At 51.4% G+C, this 17,809-nt stretch overlaps 2 protein-coding genes and 1 long non-coding RNA gene across 3 annotated transcripts in view; 1 reads left to right on the top strand and 2 right to left on the bottom strand.

Annotated features, from left to right (window-relative positions):
• Window positions 1–7,067, bottom strand: part of MTMR10 (myotubularin related protein 10) — a 34,091-nt gene extending 27,024 nt beyond the window's left edge. The window contains exons 1-3 of the mRNA XM_090263850.1: window positions 6,949–7,067; window positions 6,366–6,426; window positions 112–248 (exon numbers count right to left, since the gene is read on the bottom strand). Coding sequence (XP_090119976.1) covers window positions 112–248; window positions 6,366–6,426; window positions 6,949–7,008 — 258 coding nt within the window. The 5' untranslated portion in view covers window positions 7,009–7,067. The remainder of the gene's footprint in view (window positions 1–111; window positions 249–6,365; window positions 6,427–6,948) is intronic.
• A 264-nt stretch (window positions 7,068–7,331) lies between these two features.
• LOC149991998 (uncharacterized) lies at window positions 7,332–8,081 on the top strand. Its single transcript, XR_016508517.1, has 2 exons — window positions 7,332–7,673; window positions 7,940–8,081. It is a non-coding gene; the product is annotated as an uncharacterized LOC149991998 (long non-coding RNA).
• A 3,114-nt stretch (window positions 8,082–11,195) lies between these two features.
• TRPM1 (transient receptor potential cation channel subfamily M member 1) overlaps window positions 11,196–17,809 on the bottom strand; it is a 60,363-nt gene continuing 53,749 nt past the window's right edge. The window contains exon 27 of the mRNA XM_090263820.1: window positions 11,196–13,158. Within this exon, the coding sequence (XP_090119946.1) occupies window positions 11,790–13,158 (1,369 nt within the window). The 3' untranslated portion in view covers window positions 11,196–11,789. The remainder of the gene's footprint in view (window positions 13,159–17,809) is intronic.

Below are 17,809 nucleotides of genomic sequence, written 5' to 3'. Positions count from 1 at the left end.
ATGTTCACGTTAATTCTTTTCCCAATAACCTCACAAGGGTAACACGAGCCTTAACTTCCTTTTTGAATCAAAAGCCTTGACACAGCTAGGCAGCACACAGATAAAACGCACCTGTAATGGCATCGGGTCATCCGTGATGAAGGAAATTTTGAAATTCGTGCATACCAGCTTTCCCCACAAATCGTACTGACTTGTGTCCGTTGCAATGCATTTTCTCACAAAACCAACTTCGTTTACAACAATTTCTCCTTTAAAAAAAGAAAAATATCATCGTGTGAGCTACAAGCACACTCTAAAACACCAGCCGCTGCCGTGTGACCTGGAAGGAGCATCTCATAAGGACGACAGCGAGGAGAACGCTGCAGGCTCCCCAGAACCACGAGCACCTCCATCATCCTGACAGCAGGTGCTCAAAGGCCCGACGCCCGCATGTGAGGCACAGACGCTGAGGCACAAGGAGCTCAGAGGCCTGAGAGGGCACAGTCGGAGCGGGGGGACCCCCGTCTGCACGCTCTGCCTCTCCTCACGAAAGGTATCCTGGAGAAGAACAAACTACCTCCTCTCCGTAAGAGCATGATTTGATGGAATATTTGTATTTTATTAACACACAGCTAGATCCCCCAAACCAATGTGTTTGATTTATTTTGTAAAGAGATAAGAATTCAGCTTTAACCTCAAAATTAATAATGCAATGTTTATTTTAAATATATTCCATAAATCCAAATTGAGTTTCCCTCTGCACCCAAGTGATAACTTAGTTGGTGATAAACTTTAAGTTAGAGTTTAAAGTTAAAAGGGAAGATTAAAGAAGAAAAACAAGAAACTAAAATAAAAGTTAAGTTAGGATATTGATCTCCTTTGTCTGTTTCTAACAGTATAAAAACCTTTAACAGAAACAGATAGATCCTACTTGCTGACAAGCCCCAAAAACCCGCCACATCACGAAGATTCCAATTACAGTCTCAAAACCACCCTCGCCCTGGCCAGGTGGCTTAGATAGTTGGAGCGTCATCCCGAAGAACCAGGGTTGCGGGTTCGATTCCCGGTCAGGGCACATACAAGAACCAGCCAATGCCGCATGAGTAAGTGGCTATCTCTCTCTTCTCTCTCTGCCTCCATTCCTCTCTCTAAAATCAATAAAAAGAACAAACAAACAAATAAAAACCCCACAATTCTCTAAGTGACTAAGCAATAAGGCATGAGGACGCTGAACAAAGAACGGATTCATGTCCCAGGAGGGACGGAGCGGGACAGCAAGAGATTTCGTCATGCTTTTCAGACCGGCGCTCTATTTAAAATTTATGAATTGTGAATTGTGTGTTTCTGGAGTGTTCCCTGGAGTGTTTTTGTACTGTGGTTGACTGTGGACAGCAAAATGCAGACTGGCCAGGGGGACTCCTGTAGAGAGAAACGGTGCAGAGGTCAGCAAGGTGGAGTGTCGGCAAATCACGGAGGGTAAAGCACTTGGACTTGATCCTGTCCAAGCGGGATTTTACTCAGGGAGGCTCACAAACAGTTTCCGAGCAGGACTGCACAGCACAGACAGACTGACGGTGGGAGCGGGGAAGTGAGGACAAAACGCTGGCCTGCACTCCGTGGCGGCAGCCTGGGGAGCGGGCCTCCTAGTGGACGCCCCGGGGGAGGTGCAACCCTAACACTGAGACCCTGCTGTTGGCTGGGCTGATCACGGGGCCAAGTCCTTTGCTCTTCCTAAAGCAACGCAGCTGCGAATCGCCAACACTACAGAAATCAGTCCACAATCATCTCTAAAGCCCATCTACAAAAACAGTATTAAACCACCTAAAACATCTGGAAAAGAAAGTCTTTACCTAAGGGGTGTGCAATCCTACAGTGAGGCAGGAAACAAGAGCAGCGCGTAAATGGCCCAAACACGTAACGAATATGTAAGAAATACACAGGACAGCGACCCAACAACGGGCATTTTCATTTCCCAGATGGCCCCACGGCCGCATGCTTCTCTGATCCGATTACAAAAGATTGACAATCAGTGCATTCATGATCAATCGCAGCCGTGAAAATGCTGCTGGCTCCGTGGACAGCAGGAGGGGAAGCGCGGTGCTGACACGCAGCCTGAGCACGGGCGGGGTCCTGTCCAGATCTGTGCCCCCTCCCCACCCAAGTCTGGCCTGGGTGACCTTCCTCGGAGCCCTCACCCCCTCTGCCTTCCGCTATGGCTCATTTCCCCAGGGAACTGGAACTGCGGCGGGCAGCAGCCTGTCCTTTCCGGCTCTGTGCCCCCCTGCCAGGAGCAGGACCCCGCAATTACGCGGTCCCTGCTGAAGGACTAACGAACTCGCCGGCAGCCACAGCACGTCCCGTGCTCCGCGGCCACCCCTCACCGAGCCTGCTGTGAAAGGCCAGGTCCCGGAGTCAGAAGAGAGGAGAGGCCACCAAGTGCCTTCACTGCAAGTCTCACGTCCTCGGACAAAGCGGCAGGCACGCACCGGCCTCCGCCTCAGCACAGAGCAACAGGAAGCCCCCCGACTCCAAAGACATTTCTAGCTGCTGAATTGGCCTGAATGCTGCTCCTCAGCTGGGGCAAAACCTGTCACTGCTGCAGAAAGGGCAGAGCCAAGGACAGAGCTCTCTCCACCTCGCTGGAGCGCCCCCGGCGGACCTCCAATCCAGTCCGTGCAGGTGCAAAGCACAAGTCTGTGCCCCTGGGCCACCTGTGCAGCGGGGAGGCCCTGCTGCTTCTCGGGTGAGGCCCGGCCTGGGTGCGGAGCTGAATGGATCTGCCCTCGAGAGCAGGGCCACACCGGGCCAGTTAATCTCCGCAGCTAGCGTCTCATCGGTCACTGAAGCCAACTGGTGCCCACCTGGAAGGGCTCTCACGAGTAACCAGTAAGCTATGGAGCAGTTAAAGATCTCAGTGAAAAGCAGCCATCTGTGGCTCTGTGCCAGCTGCACTTCGGGAAACGGAGCCGGCGGCGTGCAGCTCTGCCTCCCTCGATGCGACCTCCCTCTCCTGCGTAGACCCCCTGGAGCTGCGGCCCCTGGCACCGGCCTGAAAACATCCGAGGCAAACGCGCGCCCACGCCTGCGGACTGGGGCTGGGGGCCACGCTAGAACGCAAGGCTGGATGGATGGGGAAGAACCATTTGTTAGAAGAGGGAGAGTTCGTTTTCCAGAAGACGGTGGGCATTCCCAGGCTGACAAAGTAACCGATGCTAAATAGTACCTACAATATTATAATAATGTAATCGAATGGTTTCCAGGTCAGATTCCACAGATCAGATAAACTACAAAAGTTATTCAGGAAACCAACAGATTTCTCAATCTTTCATTTTACTAACTTAAAAACTTTTTAGAAAGCCACAGCTACTATTACCTTCACTTAACAAAAGAATGTACGTACACCAAAGAAGTTGGAAGGACAGAATTTCAGAATAAAACACAATCCTTTAAATCAAATCCATTTAGCTTCATGGGAGAAAAAGCCGTATATATTTTTCTTTTTCTCCATAAGACCGAGGGCCGGTCAAGCCTTCACACAGCTCTGATGCCAGCCAGGCCCTGGTTAGAACCGGGCACCACTGGCCCAGGTCTCCATCTCCTGCCCCGTCTACAGGCCGCTGGAGTCTGCCTAAGGTCTTGCTGCGTGACCCAAGCTCAGGGCTCTTCTAGCACGTTCCCCATGCAGCACACAGCCAGGCACCCAGGAGGACCCCTCATGCTCACAGAACTGATCTAGCAGCTAAAAAATAAAAAATAAAAGGACAGTGGCATCATCTAGCAGTACTTGCTCCTAACACATGCTGAGCGCACACAGCCACCCTATTCTCAAAGGGACATGGGTAACTATGCACACATGTAATACACTCATTAGAAGAACGAGATTCCTGTGATGATGGGAGAGGAAGAGAAAGCCCAGGCAAAGCCAGCGGCCTTAACTGGGCACTGCATTTCCCGTCCAGGCTCAGATATAATTTTCGTGACAAGTGTGGCTCTGGGAACGAGCAGAGACGCCGGGGTGCAAAGGAACGTCTTCCTCTAGGGCTCGCCCTGACAGTGGTCTGCGCGCATCTGTGTGCGCGTGCCCGCCTGCTGGGCTAAGGCCGCGACCTCAGCAGGTGGCCCGAGGAGCCCAGGGAGCCTCTTGGCGCAGACGTGCCGGACATCGGGGCCACAACACAGAATGAGGCGCAGCCTGCATCTTAAGGAGTTTCATGAACCAGGTGAGTTAAAAATCAGTAGCAGGAACCACAATCTAAATTAAATTATCAGTCCGTTTCTTCTGTTCCCTCTGCTCCGTAAAAGACGAGGATCCCTTTAAGTTTAGGTTTGCTAAGTCCCAACAGGGCGCTCTGCAACGGCACACAAATAAACAATTGATTTTGGGCTCTAATTTTCATCTGCTTATTGAATTACAAGTTCAAACTCTGGGCAACTGAAGTAGGATATCCTTGAACGCGAGGCACGATGCCAGAGCATAGCGTGCCGCCCTCTGTCTCAGAACAACGGCTGCCTGTTCGCGCGCCGGTGCAAGGCCACGGGCGGCCAGGCCGGGCCGGCTCCTGGCTTCTGGCGGACGAAGGCCCGGTCGCCCATGCTGCGCTCACTTCCCCTTGTCCCCGGACCTCACGGGCCAGCGGGCGGCAGGCTGCAGAGCAGAGGAGGAGCCATGGAGGCCCAGGGCAGGCCGAGAAGGAAACAGACGGGAGGGGAGGCTGTGGGAAGGGCGGGGTGAGAAGGTGGCAGAGGCGCCCACGCAGGGCTGGCTGAACGCACGGGAAGGAGCAGGTGACGCTCGAGGACAGTGCTGGGTGTGGTGCCACAGCCGCCGTGTGGGCAAACACAGACCCCGTGTGAAACATGAACACGGGTCAGAAGATCCGGGCTTAGCTGTGATTTCTAGGACCAGTCAGCCCCTTACAGCCAGGAAACGAGCTAACAGCTTCCCCAGAAAACTCGGCCTCTTTTGTAGAAAGGCAAGTTTTCAGTTAATCTGACAGCATGGATGATCCTTCCACGCAAAGTTCTTCAGGCTTACTGACAGTAACACACCTCATAAGCATATCTTAAACCTAAAAGCCAATTTTTTTAAATCAAGCACTATACTGGTAGCTAAGACCATGTTGTCTATTAATGTCAAATCACAGCATCGGAACAGAGGAATCAAAGCCTAGGAACGGGCCTGCCTGAGGTTCAAGGACCCCCACGCAGACCTGAGTGCCCGGGTGGCTGAGGCTGAAGCCCCACACGCAGGGTCAGAGGTCACTCAGCGGTTCTGCGGTTCCCTCTAAGGGGAGCCCCGAGGATTATTTAGCACACACAGTCTGGGTGAAAAGCATTAACAAAATCAAGGACACAAATTTTAACCAACTCCCATAATAAAGTTTAAAACAACTTTCAAACTGCGGGCCACGGATGATGTTTTTAATGTGCCCGCTTCTACTTAATAGCTAGTATTTTAAAGCACAGAGTGTAAAGGTTTCACTTTTATTCAATGGCCACTATAAAAGTTGAGTCATTTTATTAGATTCAGTATTAAATCATGACTAAGGTTTTTCAATGTTCATAGCAGCCACACAAGCGGGTGTTGGATTATGTTTCAGGTTTAAACCAGGCTCTCCGACGGATCTGACGACCTCCCCCAATAATCAGAGTGAATGATGGGCTTCTTTCTAATTATTACACTATTGCCGTACAATTCAAAATACCAATCAAATAGTTTATACGCTTTAAAACTCATCCGCTCTCTATCACCCACGCCCACGTCTCTCGCGAAGGTGCTCTAAAGCACACGCTGCTCTGCTCTGCGGGAGGGAAACAAAAACGGGGTTCTGTCCACGCTGAGGGGCGCTGGCCTCGCAGCCAGGAGGCGGGAGAGGCGGACGGGCACCCCAGCAGCGGGCGGGGGAGCGGGGGGTGCTGCTGGGCGTCCTGCACCGCACAGGGCCGCCCCCCAGGTGTCAATCGTGCCTTTCTAACCTGAAACACGTGACCTTGCAAAAACATCTGCCAAGAACGGAGTGCAGCGTTCCCTGAGCTTGGTCGGCGGTACAGAGACCCAGACCCAGCTCGGACGGCGAGTCACGAAGGCGTGAGGCTGCAGACGGCCGGCCGGAGCCTGCTTTAAAAAGTCACGGAGCTGGTCCCATTCTTGACAGTCTTCCACGAGGCTTCAGCTTTCAGGGACCGACACCGATTCATCAGTACTTTTTGATGTTGTTCAATTCTAAACGTTTTTTGTCTGCTTTTTTTTTTTTTTTTGCGCTCCCCTGAGCGGTTAGATTTTTACCAGGATCAAGTTCAAAGTAAAAAGAGAAGGAAAGTGGACCCCACGGGACTGGCCCGGGGAACAATATCGGACCCGAAGCCATCAGACGGCTAACGTTTACCTGGCAAAAGGACCGGCTCCAGTTTCTTAATCTTCGGTTCCGAATTCATCTTCTCGTCAGTCTGAAACGCAGGACCAGAATAAATCAAAAGAAACCCTTTTCCTCCCCAAAGGTGGCTCTCCGAGCGATGACAAACGCGACGGAGCCACGTCCGCCCCCCGACCCCCGGCCTGCAGATTCCCTCCCGCTTTCACCGAGGTCGTCTTCAGATCGGCGCGCCGTCGCCTCGGTCGCGTGGGGATGAAGCAGGAAAACTGCCTGCGCCGCGCGCCCAGGCGCTCACGCGCGCCGACAGGCAGGGAACCCCGCTTCCCAGGCGCTCGCGGGCGGCGCGGTCACCGTGCGGAGCGTCGCCAGGCCGGCAGACCCGGCTCCGGGCGCTCCCTGCGGTCCCGTCCCACGACCCGGCCACGGAGCACGGGTCTCCGGGCACAGAATGGCTGCGGCGGAGTTTCCCAAGTTTTTACCGAGCCCGTGGGGGCCGCCGCGCGGCTGGGGACAGGGGGACGGAGGTGGACTCCGGGGTGCCCCGCGGTTCCCCGGAAGCTTCGCGGGCAGGGGCGCTCGCTGGAAGGGGGTTTACCTGGGGCGGCGGCAGGAGGTACGACCTGAACGTGGGTCTGGGCGGCTTGAGGGAGAACATGGTGCCGCCGCCTTTTCGCCCCGGCCAGGTCGCAGCCCGGGACCCGCCGCGGGCCAGCGGCAGCGCGGACGCCTCCCGACGCCCGCGGGCTTGGAGCTCCCCGTGCGGCCGCCCAGGCCCCGTCTGCGGCCAGCCGGGCCGGGCGCGCGGACGGGCGGGGACACGGCGGAGCGCCCGCCCGAGCGGGGAGGAGTCGGGGCAGAGTCAGGCCGACGGGGGCGCCGCGGCCCATCCCCGGAAGGGGCCCAGCGCCCCGCCCCGAGAGACGGTGCGCGCAGGGCCGGCGGCCGGCTGCTCAGCCTCCAGGCCTCGCTGGCGCCGCAACGCGAGGCTTGCGCCCCGCGCCCGCTGCCGGGACCTCCTCAGCTAGAACGCCGGGGGGAGCGGCGCCCGGTAGCCATCTTGGAGCGCAGCCCGGCGAGGGCGCTCGTACGGCGGCCCGCGGGGCTCAGACGGCCCCAGGGACCTACGGCGGCCCGCGGGAGCCACGGCACCTGCAGGAGTTGGCCTGTGACGTGTTGCGACTGCCCCACTTTTCCTGGGACAGCTCTCTTGCTCGTTAGGCATGCAGATGGCGCGATCGTTGTTGTTTGAAGTCCTCGGGAAGGGACTCTGGTGCCCCGGTGTCAACCAGTCCCTCTGGCCGGCTCCGGGGGGAGGGACAGGTGGGGCCGGCGGTGACCTGCCTCGGACGTTCGGCGCTGTCGGTCCCGCATGTAAAGCCCCCCTTAGAGGCCCCACACCGGGCGGGACTGTCTTCCATCACCGGGTGCGCTGTCGCCGCGCGGAGCTTTGAGACAGGGACGTCCCGCCCGATGACATTGGCCGGACCCCTCGATGTCGTTAGTTTGCATCTACCCTCTTTATGAAACTTTAATGCGGAAAAGAATATGAAGCGAGTTACCTCCTTGCCTTTCTTGCTCCTCCACAGATGTAAAGATGCCAGTGAGCGGCAGCTAAATGAAGAAGAAAACCCTACTCCATTTCCTAATTAATGTCATAAGGAACCTCCAGTGTGGCCATATAGTGATACGTGTTGCTAAAGGAGATATTAAAAAATTAAAGATTCCAAAGGTTGCCTTTTTTTCCCCTCCGAAAACAATTTATCCTGGATTCAGACCCCTACTGATCGTTCTGCTCACCTTGTTTGATTCCAACAAAATCATTCCATTTTGCTCGGAAACCACAAATGTGTTATAACACACTGCAGTATAGGTGTTAAAAATACTATTGTGCAAATACATTTTAAAACTTTTTTAATGAACAATTAGTGATTTCTCTACCTTAAATGGATGAAACAAAATGAAACAAAATACAAACCTAGAAAAATACCAGGTTTTTGGTTACCAGGGAGGGGGCTGGATGGGGGACTGGAGAAACGTGGTTAAAAGGCACAAACTTTCAGTTTATAATTGGAATAAGTAAGTGCTGGGGAAGTAATGTGCCATATAATGACAATGGTTCACACTGCTGTGTGGTGTATATGCAAGTTGTTAAGAGTAAATCCTAAGAGTTCTCATTACAAGGGAAAAGTTTTTTTGTTTTCTTTTTTTGTTTGTTTGTTTTTTGCTCCTTTTTATTGTATCCGTATGATGATGGAAGCAAATAAAACCTATTATGGTCATTTCACAACCTGTGTTAAGTCAAAAATCATAATGCTAGACACCTTAAACTTATACAGTGATATATGTCCATTATACCTCAATAAAAGTGGGAAAAATGGGTTTTTATCCACACACACTCTTCAAGCAATAAGTGGGTGTTTCTTTATTTTTAAGTGACTTACCCTGTGACCTGGGTTCTCCCATATAGGTTTTCTTAGAATCTCTAACTGTAATCTGTGACCACATGCTTGGAAAGTGGGAAAACTGATTTCCAGACATACTGTTAACGTCACCCTAAATTTTACGGCAGCTTCAGATACCTAATTGTATTAGTCTACTTGGGATGCCATCATAAAAACACCATGGACTGGGGGGCTTAGACAACAGAAGTTGACCTCTCACAGTTCTGGAGGCTGGAAGTCCAAGGTCAAGGTAGGTTTGGGGTGTGGGCTCAGAGGCCAATGGGGAGAGAGGAAGGAGGGAGCAAGCTCGTGAATGCTGGAGAACACTCTGGTGTCTTCTAAGGGCACAAATCATGTTGGGTTTGGGCCCCGGCCTTATGACCTCATTTAACCTAAAGGTCCTGTCTCCAAATATAGTCGTGTTGCAGTCGAGAATTTTGGGAGTATACAACGCAGCTCATAGAGCTAGTCATAGCTGCTTCTCAGTCCTGATCTCTTTGACTATCCTGTATGTTCGGAGTAGCTGGCTATCCCTGCTTTTGGCTCTAATGTCACTATTTTGTCCTCTTTCTCCTGTTTTTCTGATTCTTTCCATCCCTGGTTCTTCTATCATGGGCAAGTGGCATTCCCTATAGATAATTTCCTTTTCCCTGTGAAGAGAAAGAACTGGCATTTCTTGAATACCTCCTAGGTACTAGGTACTCTATACTTTCATTCAGTTAACTACCAAATTTGTATTGAATGCTGGCTTTGTGCTAAAAACTATTCGGGTCACTGGGAAGACAAAGTTCCTACTTTCACAGCATTTTCATTATGGGGAGAAAGATATAAAAATTAATACAAGTGTATCATGTACATACACTATACATATCAAATATATGTATACTTTATATATCAAATATATATGTAAAATCCATCAGTTACCTTTGGAGGATGATAAGAGAACCAATTAATTATCTTGAAAACTGTCAAGTAAATGGGAACAGTTAATCACTGCTCCTGCTGTACAGTGTGAACTTCTCACTCTGTAACCAAATAGGAGGGGAAAGAAATCGTCTCATATTCTAACTAATAAAAGAAATAATAGGATTAAAGCATTACCATTTTCAGCCTCCTATGCATTGAGAGATCTAGGCATTGAGTAGCAAGAGCTGGTAACCTCACAAAAAGACGGATGAATAAACAGACACACGTGACTCGTGATGAAAGAAGCAACATCGCCCAGGTAGCCTTGCCAAAGGGCTTGAACCGAAGCCAGAATAATCCTCTGAATTCTGCCAACTTTCAAGAACAGTGGGGCCTGTGAAACTGCCTGTGGGTCTCCAGCCAATAAAATTTAGACTCTGGGAAACTTTGCAAGACAAAATGGCCCATGTCCTTCAACAGATTAGTTTGAAGGAGGAGAAAGGGATGAGGGGGCGGGGGTGGATGGAGGGGAGGCGCGTCAGGAAGTGCAAACAGAGTAAGATGAAACCATAGTGCTGAGGAACAGTCAGGTGATAAAACAGTAATGGAATGCAATTTTTAAAAAATCTGCAAAATTGTGAACTCTCCTCCCATATTTGACCCCTGCCTTTGAATCTAGGCTGACCTTGGTGACTCAGCTGTAACCCAGAAATGCCATGTAAGTGACCCTGCATGACTCCTGAAGCTAGGACCTAAAAAACAATGACACTTCCTCCTTGTTCACTGGGACACTCAGTTTCGGAAGACAGAACGGCTGTGTAAAAAATGGGATTTCTTTGAGACGGTCACAGTGAGATGGAGCCCGGCCACCTGGAGAGGCCATGCTTACATGCTCTGGTGGATGACAAGTCACATTCCAGCCACAGCCCACAGGTCAGGGAAGATGCTCTGGAGGGTTCAGCCTCCACCTCCAGACCCTCAGTCTTCCCAGCTCACACACCATGGCGTGGCTGCAGCCAGTCAGTACTGGCTTGTAGGAGCCAGATATTAACACCTTTTCCCAGCTCCACATCCAGATGCCACGTGGATCGCTGGGAACCGGCCATCGTGGGAGTCTTAACACCTTGCACATCAGCAAACAGCACAAATCAGGGGCGTGCCTGCTGTGCCTTGTCTGAATTCCTGCCCCGCAGTGCCCACGAGCAAATAAAACCAGTGTTTTAGGTCTCCCGGCGGTGTGGGAGGCACTGTCTTACAGCAAGGAAGTCTTTCCTATAAAAGGACAGTGGTCACTTTGCAGGGAGGAGGGTGGGCCTCTGACCTTACACATGGAAGCACAGCACTTTAGGTTCTCAGCCATGAAGTCTCCGTGGTTCTGGACAGTTTCCACCCTGAACATGCACCCTTTCCGCTTTAGCCACAGCTTTGCACAAGCCATTGTCTACCCAGAGGGACAGCTAATTTGTGTTGCTATCAAGGACTCCAGGACAACCTGAAAATGCCTGTTGTGTCCTTTATTTTGACACATCAACAAAACTCTTGGTGCCCCTGAACTACGACAGTGTGATCGTTGGCACCAGCCTGTGCTTTCCTTCATTGTGTGATTTTAAAACAGGAACATCGGGTGTTTATGGCTCCTTTCCACTTCCCACTTCTTGCAGCTCATAATTTAATTTTTCTCCTCCCCAACCCCTCCTTTTCGACACTTTTGCTTTCTCTTTATTGCCTCTCTCTTACAGGATTCCTTACTCCTTAACTAGCCTATTAGTGGCACCCAGAGGCATTTCTTAGGCTATTTGGCGGCCCCCAGAAATATAGATCGTAGACTTCTCTGCATTGATTAAGTACTCAACCTCCACTGGAGTATCCTCGCTTTCCTTTGGTCCTACTCCAACTAAAAGAAAAAAAAAAAAAAAACCACTAAGTTTCCTAACAGATGCTCACAAAACATTCCGTCAGTTTAGTGCATTTCATCTTAATCACAAGTCCCAGTTGCCAGGTATGTTTCCTGAAAACGTCTTCAGAAACTGATGACCCAACATGGTGCTCATCAGTGGCTTTGATGTCAAAATCAGGGAACCCAAACGCATTAGCATTCCGTTTCGGGGGAAGTTTTCTCTGGCTTGACCTCCGTTTTCATTCCGGGCACGACCGCGAGGTGACTCAAGCTACTCGCATGTCCAGCTCTGTCTAACGTGCCCTGAACGGCCTCGGCCTTCCTCGGGCGGCCATGTACACTTTTTGACCTTAAAGATGCGAATCCCAAAGTCTGGTCCGGCTTCACAGCCAGCAAGAGCGCCTTCCCAGTTCTCTCCGCCACGGCGAGTGACAACCGAGAGATTCGAGGGGCGGTTTCAGAAACGCAGCCCTCGTCCTCGGGATCTGTCGCTTGGCCTTGACGCTCTGCCCGCATCGCAGCTTCCGGTGCCACGCAGGGGACGTCAGCTTCCGGTGCCACGCAGGGGACGTCAGCTTCCGGTGCCACGCAGGGGACGTCAGCTTCCGGTGCCATGTAGGGAACGTCAGCTTCCGGTGTCACGCAGGGGACGTCAGCACTGCGAGGCCGAGGGACCTTCTGAACTTGGTATTTCCGTTCCGTCGCCCACGGCTGCCCCGCTGAGGGACACGCTCCATCCATGACGGAGCTGTGCTCTGCACACCCGCTGTCAACCCCGACGGCCAGCTTCCTCCCAGGGGAACATACACCACTCCCGGACGTCGTGGTCTGACAAGCACTGAAGGCGCCCTCGGCGTGACAGCGTGCCCCGTTCGTGTCTCCCCGGGGACAGACGACGGAGCCTTCCATCTCCGCGGTGTCCACTCTGAGCGGAGCGTCCTGAAGATCGGGTTTATTCAGTTCGGACATGACATCCGCTTGATTTAAACCTGGGGAGACGGTCTCCTCTCGTTTAGGGTCAGCCCGCCTTCCGTCGGCGGAAATCCCGATTCCTGGGCCCAGTTCGGGCCCCGACGTGCGCTTCCTGCCGTCGACCGCCACCCGGCTGCCCTCCCGTGTCGCCGGGGCGCCTGTGCCGGGCCAGAGGCGAAGGCTGCCCTGGCGCTGGGCCACCAGGGGCCTCGGGGGGTCCTCTTCTTCCTTCGTACGGAGGGAGCGGGCTTTCCTCCTGCGCCCCGTCCCGGGCGCTGTGGAGAGGGAGCCGTCCTCACACGGCGGCCCCTCCGCGTGGCAGGGGCCCCGGCTCGCGCTGTCGCCGCTGTGGCCGATGCGGGCGCTGCTCTGCCGCAGAAGGTGCGTCGCGTCGCCTTCCGACGAAGCGCGGGCCCGTGTCTGCAGGAGCTCCGGCCCGGCCGTCCCCGCGAGGCGCTCCAGCGCGGTCGCCATCCTGCCGGAGAGCTCCTCCAGCTGCGACAGCCGGAGGTCCACGGTCTGCAGGGACGTCCTCATAAAGTGTTCTCGCTCGTTGATCTCTTCCAACCTCATCGACATATTTTCAACTCTGGCGAAAACAAAGGGAAAGGTTTGTTCCGCCGAGATGAAGCAACTACTGAACAACAACAACAAAAATAACATGGTTTTTTGGTTACCGGATTTTACAGTCTCTTGGGAATCGTGGAGTTCATCGGGTCTGTTTTCAGACTTCATACACGCCTAACCAAGCTGCTAAAAATGACTGTTAGAAGCATAAAATAAAATCCTTTTTTAAATATTTTACTTATTTACTTTTTAGAGAGGGGGAAGGGAGAGAGAAAGAGAGGGAGAGAAACATCAATGTGCAAGAGATACATGATTGCACGCCCCTAAAGGGGGATCTGCCCCGCAACCCCGGCCTGTGCCCCGACCTGGAACCGAACCAGCGATCTTTCGGTTCGCAATCCACTGAGCCACACCAGCCAGGGCAGGAGCATAAAATAATTTTGAAATACAGTTAACACACATAGTGCTGTTTACCATTGATTGCTCCAGATGCCATATGGAATCATCGGTACGGACTGGCTGAGGGACTATTGGAGGCTGGTTTAATCCTCACAACAGCTCCGTAAGGTAGGCACAGAGAGTGTAGGTGACTTGCCCAAGGTCACACAGCTGGTAGCCGTGGTGCTAGGATTCGGAGGCATTCAGGGCAGCCCCAGCATCAGCTCTGGCTTCTGTCCCTTCACTACTCCCTCATGTCACCTCTGATCATAAAGCAGGTACGAGCACTCAAAAGTTTTGGCTTCTGGCTATAGCTGTCAGCAAGTAATTGTTATCATGGCAAATTAAATACATTAAAATCCTTACTTGACGTTCAGGGAATTCAGAAAATACATTGTTAATTATTAAGTTTGGGTTATCGGATGGTTTACTTAAGGCCCATGAGGTCATTTAACTGTGTGAAGACCAATAACTTTAAATTGCTCATTATATTAATAATTAGTATTTCCCTAATGGGGTTGTAAGAAACAGATCATGGCAGATTATAAATATCTGCTGTTAGAGTTCTTGTTTATTTTTAGAGAGAGCGGAGGGGAGGGAGAAAGAGAGAAACATTCCTCTGTTGTTCCTCCTTTCTGTGCATTCAGCGGTTGGTTCTTGTATGTGCCTTGACTGCGACCTTGGCATGTAGGGGCGATGCTCCAACCAACGGGGCTACCCGGCCAGGGCCCTGCTGCTCTTCTTCGCAGAAAGTTACTGCTCCCTGCCTGACTGTGGTCTCCCCGGAGGGCTCCTCACTTTGCTGCTTCTGCAGCTCCCTGCCCTACATTCTCTCCGAACTGCCTTTGCGAATGTTCTGCTCCGCGGTAACGCTGACAGCTGCCCTCTGACACACAGGAGGATCCTGGGCTTCTATTCTGAGCTCTTTTCACGGGGAGAAGACTATGTTTATGCCCCTGAAGAAACTACATTGTTTGGGCAGGAAGGAAGTCTGCAACCAGGGGGATCGAATTCACCAAATTACCTTTTAAGGGTTCCCTGCCAGAGAGATGACAGATTCTAAGGGGTCTCTCTGTCCTCTTGCATTCTGGGGACCAACAGAAGAACCTGTCACTATTCATTGTCCATGACTTTGAGTAAGACTTGGCTTTCTCCGTTCAATGCCGTGCCTCCTTGCTCACTTCAGATCTCTCACCCCCAACCATTCCTTGTTATAAACTATGTCGCCTCTGTAACAAACTTGGGATTTTTTTTTTAAACAGACATTACATTTAAAGATAAGGCAGTCATGCAAACTTACAAAAACAAATAAGCCTGTCAACTAGAGATGTGCATCTTCCCTCTCAAGTGTTTTCTAATTATCTGCGGTGTTTTTTCCCCATATTTCCTAACCCAGATGACAGCATTGGCAGCCTCCCACACAGAAAGAAACCTCCAAGTCATGCGATCCTGAGTCTCCCTTACTCTCTCTGAGCTCCCCTCCCACTGCAGGGAATAAGTTGCCAGGCCCTGTGGTAGGGCTGCTCTTTAGGTGTCCGTTTTTTTTCTTTTTCTTTTTCTTTTTATTGATTCCAGAGAGAGGGGAGAAAGGGAGAGAAACATTGATCGGTTGCCTCTTGCATGCGCCCCAACCAGGGACCGAACCTGCAACCCAGGCCTGTGCCCTGACCGGAGATCGAACCTGTGCCCTTTCAGTTTGCAGGACATCGTCCAACCAACTGAGCCACACCGGCCAGGGCATCTTTAAGTGTCTTTTCAATCTTTCATTCCCACTGCCACTCGCTTAGTTGAAGCTGCGGAAGAAACCATGCTTCATGGAGACAGCCCATTCTAGACGGCGATGCCAAATGGAGGCACGCCGTACTGACTTTTTACAGGATGTGGGAAAGGACAAGAAAAATGAGTTTCAGCTAACGTGCTTCTGGAACGATTAACAGAAAGGACAAATTTCCTGTGCTAGCCATGTTTTGTGACTTCCCACAATTACTCAAAACGTCCTTCCCAAACTCTGACATCCATACAAGAAGCGATTTCCATTGCAGACGGGGAAAGGCAGGCTATCTGGGCAGCAACGGCACACAAGTCCCTTATCTGCTTGCACACAGAGTGGCAGGAAAACAAGGGAGAGAGCGGCTTGCTGAGCTTCCCGCATCCTAATTCAGCTCTCGTTTCCAAAGGTTTCAAAAGCATCAGCTACGTTGCAGAGCGGCAGAAAATGTCTGCCAACGTTTTCCAGGTCCCAAGTGATTCGCTTGGCTTTCCCATTAAATAAAATTGATTCCCTCTTAAAGACCTCTTTCTAATTTCATGTTTTCTTTTTAAAATGATCCTACCATAAGTGGGCTTTTTCTTTTCCTTTTGGTATACAGTTCTATGAATTTTAACACTTGTATGGGTTTCTATAACCAGTATCATGATGAAGATCCAGGGTAATTCCATCCCTGCCCCCGAAACTTCTCCCCGTTACACTTTAGAGTCACACCCTCTCCCACCCCAGTCCTGGCAACCGCAGATCAGTTCTCCATCCCCATCATTTTATCTTTCTTTGAGAACGTCAAATAAATGGCATCGTACGGTAGTTACCCTTTGGAGACAGGTTTCTTTTCAGCCGAATGTCTTTGACATTCACCCCTGTTGCTGAGTGTATCAGTCATTCATCCAATCCTTTTTATTGCGGAGGATTTATGGCATGGAGGTACCACAGTATCTGCTGAAGGGCATTTGGGTTATTTCCATCATTTTTGGCAAGTCTGAAAGGTGCGGCTGTGAGCATGCACAAGTTTTGTGTGAACATTGGCTTTTTTTAAAACAAATTGTTTTTAGCTCTGGCTGGTGTGGCTCAGTGGATTGAACACCAGCCTGCGAATCAAAGGGTCTCCGGTTCGATTCCCAGTCAGGGCACAGGCCTGGGCTGTGGGCCAGGTTCCCAGTTGGGGGTGTGTGAGAGGCAACCACACACTGATGTTTCTCTCCTTCTCTTTCTCCTTCCCTTCCCCTCTCTCTAAAAATTAAATAAAATCTTTTAAAATTGTTTTATTGAGCTATAACTAACATATTACCTTGTGTAAATTTAAGGTGCATACACATTGACCGGACATATTTATATATTGCAATACGATGATCACCATAGCCCTAGCTAATTCCTCTATCACGTCACCTAATTATCATTTTTTTGTCATGGAGGGAACAATGAAGATCTTGTCCTTTAGCAACTTTGAAGTCTGTAACACAGCTTTGTGGTCTATAATCACTACGCGTGCGTGAGATCTCCAGGACTATTTGTGGCAAGTTTGTCCCCTCGAACACCTCCCCAACTTCTCCCATTCCGGCCACTGGAAACCACTGTTCTACTCTTTGCTTTCCCGTGTTGGACCTTCTCAGATGCCTCCTATAGGCACAGTATTTGCCTTTCTCTGACTTACCATTAGCCTAATGCCCTCAGGGTCCACCCACACTGTCACACACAGCAGGATTGCCTTCCTTCCCGTAGCTGAATATCGCTTCTTCCTAGCTGTTCTTGTTTGTTTAGGGATTTTTCTGAACTAACTCCGTGAAATCTCTTCTTTGTTCTACGTGACCGCTCGAGTTTCTGTCCTGTTAGCTGAGCTGTCAGCTCATGATGAGACAGCAATTTCCACAAACCTCTGGAATAAACAACACGTCCAAGGCTTTGCTGAAGGGCTGGGTGTGCGTGCAACCTCCCCCTCAGCCAGAGGGTTTACACCTTCGCCTCCGCCTTCACGTTCTGCTTGCACAGACTCCAGGTCAGCCAGACCCGTGTGCTTTCGGCCTTCTCACATGGCCCCTGAGCGTGTTCACAGCGCTCTGCACGCACAGGGGCCTCTAGAGTCCCAGAAACATGCCACAGCTTTTCAAGGCCCTATAGGCATCTTCTCGAGGCTCAGCCTTTTCACCCAAGCTTTTTCGTGAGTCTGTCGCGTGCCCCAGTGCTGGGATCTATCACCCAGGAACTCAGACATTTGCCACCCCCACCCCCATGCCTCCCAGCTCGCAGCTTTGGCCCTGGGCCAGTTCCAAGGCAGGGGACAGGAAGACAAGTCTTCGGAGCCAGTCTTTCAGGCCGGAGAGCACAAATCACCACAATTCTTTGTGGATGAGGTCCTTTCTGCTTCCACTGGTACGGGCAATTCAGGCTGTTAGTTTTAGGACTTCCACTGAGCTGGGCAGTGGCGGGTGACGCTGGCTAGGTTCAAATGCCCTAATGCTCACTTTAA

This window comes from Furipterus horrens, unplaced genomic scaffold (genome assembly GCF_987537825.1).
Source record: "Furipterus horrens unplaced genomic scaffold, mFurHor1.1.pri manual_scaffold_16, whole genome shotgun sequence".
Lineage (NCBI taxonomy): Eukaryota > Metazoa > Chordata > Mammalia > Chiroptera > Furipteridae > Furipterus > Furipterus horrens.
This window is presented reverse-complemented; position numbering and strand designations above follow the sequence as displayed.